The sequence below is a fragment of the Anolis carolinensis genome, unplaced genomic scaffold (assembly GCF_035594765.1).
Source record: "Anolis carolinensis isolate JA03-04 unplaced genomic scaffold, rAnoCar3.1.pri scaffold_11, whole genome shotgun sequence".
Classification (NCBI taxonomy): Eukaryota; Metazoa; Chordata; class Lepidosauria; order Squamata; family Dactyloidae; genus Anolis; species Anolis carolinensis.
Window position 1 is genome coordinate 15,053,807 of NW_026943822.1, and position 9,962 is coordinate 15,063,768.

The 9,962-nt window shown below is 41.4% G+C and overlaps 1 protein-coding gene across 1 annotated transcript; it reads right to left on the reverse strand.

Moving 5' to 3' along the window:
* Positions 1 to 3,243: 3,243 nt before the first annotated feature.
* Positions 3,244 to 8,128, reverse strand: bloc1s6 (biogenesis of lysosomal organelles complex 1 subunit 6). Its single transcript, XM_062962961.1, has 5 exons — positions 7,783 to 8,128; positions 6,555 to 6,699; positions 5,800 to 5,887; positions 4,668 to 4,754; positions 3,244 to 3,948 (listed from the first exon to the last, which is right to left on the reverse strand). The coding sequence occupies exons 1-5, from the start codon at positions 7,784 to 7,786 to the stop codon at positions 3,829 to 3,831; spliced, it is 444 nt and encodes a 147-aa protein (XP_062819031.1). The 5' UTR covers positions 7,787 to 8,128; the 3' UTR covers positions 3,244 to 3,828.
* Between the last annotated feature and the right edge of the window lie 1,834 nt (positions 8,129 to 9,962).

Sequence of the window (9,962 nt, forward strand, 5' to 3'; positions counted from 1 at the left end):
TATCCAAGCTTCTGGATAATCCAAGCCATTTTTGTAGTCAATGTTTTCAATATATCGTGATATTTTGGTGCTAAATTCGTAAATACAGTAATTACAACATAACATTTTTGCGTATTGAACTACTTTTTCTGACAAATTTGTTGTATAACATGATGTTTTGGTGCTTAATTTGTAAAATCATAACCTAATTTGATGTTTCATAGGCTTTTCCTTAATCCCTCCTTATTATCCAAGATATTCGCTTATCCAAGCTTCTGCCGGCCCGTTTAGCTTCGATAAGTGAGACTCTACTGTACTACAATATGACTCTCAAGTCAATACAGAGCTAATGGCATGCTTTAATAATAATATTAATAATATCGGTCTTATTATGGTCAGTATCATGACAATTATGATCATTATTATCATCAATATTGACAGTATTATTAGCAATATTACATTATTATTGCTGCTTTTATACTGATGAGCAAACTGAGTATTGTTATTACTATTCAAAGCGGCTCACAGCTCCCAACAAACTTATTCTTGGATCAAAGTGAGGATGGGACCAGCAGGTGCCAGCCTTGCCTGCTTACCTGGGCTTAGGTGGGAAGGGGGCGCCCTTGCCGGGAGGAGACCACCAACTCGCCCGCCGCTCTGGTTCCTTTCCCGGCTTGGCGTCCCTCCAGAGTCCCCTTCCCTGCTTCCCTCCGGGGCCTCGCCCGCTCCAAGGCAGTGGCGCAAGAGCGGCTGCTCAGGGCGAGGCGGGGCAAAAAAGACCCGCCCCTTTTTGGGAAGGAAATGGCTTCTGAGCGCGTACAGAGCGCCCTTTTATTTATTTATGTTCATTCCTGAGCCAGGAAATCAGACCATTTCAATGTGGAAGGCGCCTCAGAGAAGCATTTGAGTATTCACCAAGTGGAAATGCCAGATTAAGGACCTCAAAGAGAAGGAAGTTTGGTTTAAGTGTGTCCTTTTTCTTTGTCCTTTTGGATTAAGTATTTTTTTTTTACTGAAACCTAATAAAAACATTTTTAAAGTAATCAGAGAGCTCCTGAGCACATGCAGAGTACCATGTCTTTGCATTCTTGGATCTAAATCTAAAAGCACTCCTGAGTACATACCATTCCTTTTTATTGCTAGTCTCTGCAAGCCAGGAAATTAAAGAGTGAACACCCATAATTCCATATAAAATCGAGATTATCTGCTTTTAACTGGATTATATGCCTATACTGCCATATACAGTAGAGTCTCACTTATCCAACATAAAAGGGCCAGCAGAACGTTGGATAAGTGAATATGTTGGATAATAAGGAGGGATTAAGGGAAAGCCTATTAAACATCAAATTAGGTTTTGATTTTACAAATTAAGGACCAAAACATCATGTTATACAACAAATTTAACAGAAAAAGTAGTTCAATACACAGTAATGCTATGCAGTAATTACTGTATTTACGAATTTAGCACCAAAATATCACAATGTTTTGAAATCATTGACTACAAAAATGCGTTGGATAATCCAGAACGTTGGATAAGTGAGACTCTACTGTAATAATAATAAACTTTATTTATACCCTACCACCATCTTCTGGAGAGTCTCACAAAGCACTCAAAGGTACAAACATGCGAAATACAGTAGAGTCTCACTTATCCAACGTTCTGGATTATCCAACACATTCTTGTAGTCAATGTTTTCAAAGTTCGAGGCACTTACAAAGATCAATCCCTGGCGTGTGAGTTCCTAGTCTATTGGGGGGGGGGGATCTGTGTGGGGCCATTAGGTGTGTGTGTGTGTGTGTGTGTGTGTGCAAGGCGGCCTTGGAGGCTGGTCACACAATGTCTCCAGGGCTCCTCTGCGTGGATCTCTTTCTCTGAAGCTGCCCTTTTTGCTGCTCATTCCCCACAGTGGGTAGCATTTCATTCAGAGAGAAGAACCAGCCATCCCTGCAAAAATTCAAAATGTGTTTATGATCACGTGTGTTTCCTGTTCATGTTTCACACAGTTGTTGTACTGTGTTTCAACTTGTGGTTAATCCTCTTCTCGGATTAAACACAGGAACACCTTCCTTTTAAATTGTGAAAAGACCTACTTGCTTTGTGTGACAAATGCTTCGAAGCAGGAACAGTCATGTTCAGATCCATGCAGAAGGTTCTATCTTGGCCAATGGAGACGGCGCCCAACAGGAGGTCTCAGGGATTTCAGGCGCAGAACACGGGAGTGAAGCCGAAAGCAGTGGGTCAGAAGTGACAAAGGTCTACCTGGCCTCACATTAAGAAAGGGGGTCCCAATATGCATCACCTTACATTAATAGTAGGGGGTCCCCATAGGCATGGCCTTACATTAAGAGCAGGGGGTCCCTTGTATGCCTGGCCTTATATTAAGAACAGGGGGTCCACTGTATGCCTGGCTTTACATTAAGAGTAGAGGGTCCCCTGTATGCCAGGTATACAGAGGACCCCCTCCTCTTAATGTAAGGTCAGGCATATAGGGGAGCCCCTACTCTTAATGTAAGATCAGGCATACAGAGGACCTCCTACTCTTAATGTAAGGCTAGGCATACAGGGCACCCCCTACTCTTAATGTAAGGCCATGCCTATGGGGACCACCTACTCTTAATGTAAGGCCATGTCTAAGGGGACCCCTACTCTTAATGTAAAGCCAGGCATACCGGAGACTACTGATCTTAAGGTAAGGCCATGCCTATGGGGACCCCCTACTCCTAATGAAAGGCCATGCCTATGGGAACCCGCTACTCTTAATGTAAGGCTAGGCATAAAATGGACACTCTACTCTTAATGTAAGGCCAAGCATACATGGGACCCCCCTACTCTTAATGTAAGGCCAGGCATATGGGATCTCCTGTTCTTAATGTAAGGCCAGGCATACAGGGGACCCCTGATCTTAATGTAAGGCCATGCTTATAGGGACCCCTTACTCTAATGTAAGGCCAGACATACAGCCCCCCCCATCTTAATGTAAGGCCATGCCTATGGGGACCCCTTACTCTTAATATGCCATGCCTATGGGGACCTGCTACTCTTAATGTAAGGCCAGGCATACAGGGGACCACCTACTCTTAATGTAAGGCCAGGCATATAGAGGACCCCCTGATCTCAATGTAAGGCCATGCCTATGGGAACCCCCTACTCTTAATGTAGGGCCAGGCATACAGTGAAGTTATATATCTGTCGAAGGTCTAAGATGGGAGAAAAAACTCTTGTCTATTTGAGGCAAGTGTGAATGTTGCAATTGACCCACTTGATTAGCATTGAAAAGCCTTGCGCATTTTTAATTGAGAATAATTTTTAGCAATTGCCACTCTGAATTGTGAGGTGCACAACATTTAAATAAATAAAAGGTTTAACTAAACAAAATAATCCACTGAAAATGTGAGGCTCAAAGCCTCCACTTGCATTCTATCTGTTCAGAGAGTATTGATTATATCCTTCTATCCATGACGACAGTCAAAGGAGAACCAGACTTAAGAAAAAGAGTCCAGTAAACAAAGTAAGCCAATAAGGAAAACAACTAAATGGGATCTGTATACCCCAACTTCAGACCGTTTTGAGATACTGTAAAAGTCAGACATAAATGTTTTACTCCAGTTCTGCAGAACATCTGACATGACAATATCATGCAGCACAGCATTAACCAAAAACATTATTGAAACCTCAAGCTCCTACCCACCTTCCAGTGTATGGCAACAACAATCACAAGCTATTCATATTGTACAAATTGGCTTCTCAGCAAGAAAATATATATATCTGGATACGAGGTATAACACCGCTTTTCCAGCCAGTCCAGAGAATGTCCTTAGCAGCACAACAAGTCACTACATGTCCGGCTTTTATGTTCTTTTGGCTGGTTTGGCAGTTAATTGTTTCTCTCGTTCGAGCTCTTTCTCCCGTTGCTGCTCCCGCTCTAGTTCTTCTTTCTGCCTCTTTTGCTGGAGTTTGAGGGCTCTTTTCTGAAAGAGTGGGATGGTAGGAAGTTATGTGAGTGAGCTGAAGGCAAAAATAATGTTACTTCACAGTTTATAGTCACACTTTAATCTCCCAGGATTCCTGAGATAGTTTTTTTAGCTATTGATGTAGTGGTTTCAGCATGGTGTCCAGGGTTAGCATCCCTGCTCAATTATGGAAACTTTGGACAAATCATACTCTCTCAGCCTCAGGGGAAGGCAAAGGCACAAATCTTGCCCCACAAAATCCCATGATATGTTTTCCTCAGAGTCGTCGTAAGCAGGGAATGTGAAAGAACACAATGAAAACAACAACTCTTGATATATCAAGCAGACAGAACCAGACATTGCCGGCATTTAGTGGATGCTTCTATGACGCCTCCTTGATTGCAGGCAAGCAAGTCTTAATTCATTAGAGACCTAATCTCTCTTAATGCTATACATGTTTACTATGAAATATTTTTAATTGATTACAATATTAAGAGCCATTTTTTCTGTAAATCATTAAGTCTCCATTCATATAAAGATTATAGCCACCTTGGGTCCCCTTTAGGGTGGAGAAAGGCAAGATAGAAATATCATAAATAAATAAACTTCAAATTACCGCATTTGACTTTGAATACTTGGAAACCTACAAGCCGCATCTTTACCTAAGACAAGACTGCTTTTTCCATCTTTGTTAAACAAAAAGAAAAAGAAAAGAAAAGAAAAGAAACAATACTCACTTTCAATTTTGATGTTTTCTCATGGAGCATCATCATTTCTTTTCTAATGTTGACCAACTTATTATGATAATGCTTTGCTTCTGAAAACTTTGGGGAAAAAATATAAGAATACAGTGGGAGTTGGTCCAAATACATTTGTTCCACACAACAGATTTCAGTAACTTAAAAAAATGTAATCAACTAAACAGAACTGACCTGAAATATGAAATAAGTGTAAAATTGCCATCTTACATGTACTTCATCAGTAGGAATAAGTCCAATTGGCTCAACAAAACTTAACCTGAGTAGACATATTTATTTATTATTGGGTTGTTAAAATGAGAATGCATGGTCCTTCTCCAAATACTAAATAGTTAGAAAAAACCTTGAATCTTTAATTTTATATCCCTAGACCTTATTCATCCCACATATTTATTGTCAGTCCTTTAAAGGGCAAGCATGGTTCACTTCCAACCAAATCAATATATGTTTTAACACCTCTCAACAAAGGATTCCCCCAGGCAGGAAGCAACCAGGCTTTGAAGCTGCAAAGGTTTTCAATGCTAATCAAGGTGGCCTATTGCAACATTCACACTTGCCTCAAACAGACAAGAGTACTTTCTCCCACCCTGGACCTTTCATAGATATATAAACCCCGCTTGCCTAGTTTCCAACAGACCTCACAACCTCTGAGGGTGCGTGCCATAGATGTGGGTGAAACGTCAGAAGAGAATGCTTCTGGAACATGGCCATACAGCCCGGAAAACTCACAGCAACCCAGTTTAAATCTTTGTTTGAGAACAATCAGCTTTTATTTCATTGCAGTCTTATTTTCTGTTCTTTAATATTGGTATTATTGAAGATATATATTTTAACCTTTTTTATTCTGTGCATAACAAAGTATGGAATAAATATATTTAAAAGCCCCCATGCCCATGGCAGACATGTCAAGCAATATTATAGCCCTAAATGCAGTATGTGAAATGTTAACCTTCTGATTGAGAAGTTAAGCTTTAAGTTGAACAAAATCAAATTTTATCCTATGCTATGTTTCCAATTTATAACAGTCTTTCTAATGCAGTGTTTTTATACACTGTGGAAACTAAGTACATAATGTTTAATTAAACAAACAAAACTGCCAGAAGCGACTTACCAATACATTGATATCAAGAACAGAATTACATTCTTTAAATTTTGAGATTTCTTGCTGAAGAGTTTCTAGGAGTACTTCTTGGTTCTGTCTGAAAGAACACAATATTTTAAATGCACTTTGAAATCAAGTTACACATAGTTCAGAACAGAATGACACATTTACTTTTAGGAATGCGGACTAATAGTGAAGATAAAGTAGCTCTTTCAAGTATTTGGAGAAGAATAGGCTGAAACAGTGCTAAAAGTTTAGATCTAAGTAAAGATAAAGGTTTACCCTGACATTAAGTCTAGTCATGTCCGACTCTGGGGGTTGGTGCTCATCTCCATTTCTAAGCCGAACAGCCGGCACGGTCTGTAGACACCTCCAAGGTCATATGACCGGCATGACTGAATTGAGTGCCGTTACCTTCCTGCCAGAGTGGTACCTATTGATCTGCTCACATTTGCATGTTGTCGAACTGCTAGGTTGACAGAAGCTGGGGCTAACAGCAGAAGCTCACCCCGCTCCCCAGATTTGAACCACTGACCTTTCGGTTAGCAAGTTCAGCAACACAGCGGTTTAACCCGCTGCACCGCCAGGGGCTCAGTAAGTTTAGATCTATACAGAACTAAATCATCCTTGTGATCTTTGAACAGAAAGGTCAAATCAAAAAGGAGACTCATTCTGACATCTAAATACAGGCTACACAACCCATTCATGACTGAAAGGCACAAAAAGATCTCAATGCATGCACTTCATTTTATAGCTGTACGTACGTTAGCTCTTTTAAAGCTAGTTTTGACCGCTGGAGATCAGGTACATAATGAGAAATCAGCCCTTCTGTTAGTTGCTCCACTGCTTTTTTATTTACAACACTGAAATCGTCTTCTAATCCTTCATCAGGAGAACGGTCACTTGAATCTGGAAAACAAACCAGATGTATAAAATATTTTTACCAAATAATTCCTCAGTAACGATTGCAAGAAATATTAAATTAAGGTAAAGGCTTTCCCCTGACATTAAGTCCAGTCATGTTCGACTCTGGGGGGTTGGTGCTCATCTCCATTTCTAAGCTGAAGAGCCGGCATTGTCCATAGACACCTCCAAGATCATGTGGCTACTGGCATGACCTCATGGAGTACCGTTACCTTCCTGCCGAAGCAGTACCTATTGATCTACTCACATTTGCATGTTTTCGAACTGCTAGGTTGACAGAAGCTGGGGCTAACAGCTCACTCCACTCCCCGGATTCGAACCTGGGACCTTTCGGTCCGCAAGTTCAGCAGCTCAACGCTTTACCATGCTACGCCACCGGGGACTCCCACCACTGTATGTACTGATCCGTTTAAATGACATCCCCTGCTATGTAACAGATTAATAAAGGTTTCCCCTTGACATAAAGTCTAGTTGAGTCCAATTCCGGGGGTTGGTGCTCATCTCCATTTCTAAGCTGAAGAGCCAGCGTTGTCCGTAGACACTTTCAAAGTCATGTGGCCAGCATAACTACGGGGGTGCTGTTACCTTCCTGCCAGAGTGGTACCTATTGATCTACTCACATTTGCATGTTTTCGACCTGCTAGGTTGGCAGAAGCTGGGGCTAACAGCGAGAGCTCACCCCGGTCCCTGGATTCGAACCTGCAACCTTTTGGTCCGCAAGTCCATCAACTCAACACTTTAACACACTGCACCACCAGGGGGGCCCTATTAAATTATAAGACAACATTTATTTCTAAGACGTTTTGTAGACAGCTTTACACTGCCTAGCATTCCCAAACAGTAATATTCCAGATTAAAGAAGATAATGTGGGATTTTATTAAGCAGTGTGGATGGGGCCTCAGACTGGATTATATACACTGCCATAGAATTCTGTTCAAGGTAGATAATCTGGATCCAGAAACTGGACTATATGTCAGTGTACAAGGCCTACCTCGCAGGGTTGTGCTGAAGGAAGGGGGGGGCGCCTTGAGGGAGAGAGACACCGAATGAGGCCTCGACATACTCACCCATCGCGAGGTCAGCGAAGGGAAAGAAAGGAGAGAGGTAGGAAAAGGGGAGCAGGCCCCGGCGCCCCTCGCAGGGAAGGCCAAGGGCCCTTGCCTTCCTCCGCTGAGTCGCGTTCTGTGTCTCAAGTCTTGAAGGAAAGAGGCAGTCACGCGAAACCCGCTTCGAGGGGAGACTAGGCCTTCCGGCCAGGCCTGTCACTTTTAAGGGGCGGGGCTTGGACGCTGACAGCCCATAGAGCTAGGAAAAGTATAGAACTTGTGCAAGGTGGACTCCCAACTCCAGGGATTCCTGGATGAAACACATTATTTTTAGATCAGGCATGGGCAAACTTAGGACCTCCTTCTAGGTGTTTTGGACTTCAACTCCCACAATTCCCAACAGCCTCAGACCCTTTTCTTCCCCCCCCCCCCCTCATCCAAGCGGTTGGTTAAAGTTGAAGAAGTGTGGTGTTTGGAGGAGAAACTGGTGGTGATGAGCAGCTTGGTGCATTGGTTGCTAAACTATTTGTGCGATGGAAAAATGCAGCTGAAGTCTTCAATAGACACCAAAAAAACAGAACCATCAGAACAACTTGTGCTTGGTTGAAAGGGTTAGGTAAAAGTTTTCCCCTAAGTCTAGTCATATCTGACTCTGAGGGTTGGTGCTCATCTCCATTTCTAAGCCCAAGAGCCGGCGTTGTCCGTAGACACCTCCAAGGTCATGTGGCTGGCATGACTGCATGGAGCGCCGTTACCATCCCACTGGAATGATACCTATTGATCTACTCACATTTGCATTTGCTAGGTTGTGCATTATCTGCCTTGATATTCGAGGTTATATGGCTGTGTGGAAGGGCCCAATAAAGGGAAATGTAATACAGTAGAGTCTCACTTATCCAACACTCGCTTATCCAACATTCTGGATTATCCAACCCATTTTTGTAGTCAATGTTTTCAATATATCGTGATATTTTGGTGCTAAATTCATAAATACAGTAATTACTACATAGCATTACTGCGTATTGAACTACTTTTTCTGTCAAATTTGTTGTATAACATGATGTTTTGGTGCTTAATTTGTAAAATCATAACCTAATTTGATGTTTAATAGGCTTTTCCTTAATCCCTCCTTATTATCCAACATATTCGCTTATCCATATTCACTTCTGCTGGCCTGTTTATGTTGGATAAGTGAGACTCTACTGTAATACGATACTCGTGTTTGGACCTCAGTCTGCATATTAAGGCCTCCTACACTTCTACAAGTAACTGGAAAGAAGAAAAGTACTTGTCAAAATATTTTATAGCCAACATGGAATGCAGAGCTTCAAAATGTTTATAAGTGAACTATACAAACTATCAAAAAGCTAAAGAGGAGAACACACCGTTCTTTTCCCTTTACAGATTTGGTTCTCGGGAAAGACGAGGCTTTGTATCCATCCAACAACAATAGAAAACCAAAATGAGATAAGCAGCAAACTAAGAACAGCAAAGTCTCATTCCTATTATCAAGTGTTTTCAAAACAATTTACAAATTGTTCTTTGGGTGCTCACTGTTCTACTGCTGAGGTTTGCGAGATCAATCCTGTTCGTATTTCTTAAGAAAGTCCCCCCTTCCTCCCTTTTTTTTGGCTATTAATTCAAATGAATGCACTTTTGAATCAATACGATTGTGGATCCCAATTTGCACCAGCCACTAACTGTAATTAATTCACTTTTGGACCAATGGAATTGCGGATTCCGGCACTGCACCAATCGCCTCGGTTTCTCATGTTCCCAAATGCATACAAATTCTCTATATAATACCCATGCTCTGTACTTGAAAGACACACTGAATTGATTTCTGCTCCTGCCTTCTGCATGTTCCATTGGACCAGCTGGAGGCTTCAGACAACACCTGGGTAAGATTTCCTCAGGCCAGATCTACACTGCCATATAATCCTGAATATAATATATATAATATCATATGGCATATAATACAGATCAATGCAGACTCATATAATACAGATCAATGCAGTTATATATAGTATCATATGGCATATAATACAGATCAATGCAGCTAAACTATATTATAAAATTGTGTGACATGGCAATGTAGGCTGGATCTGCATTGCCATATACAGTAGAGTCTCACTTATCCAAGACTCGCTTATCCAAAGTTCTGGATTATCCAACACATTTTTGTAGTCAATGTTTTCAAT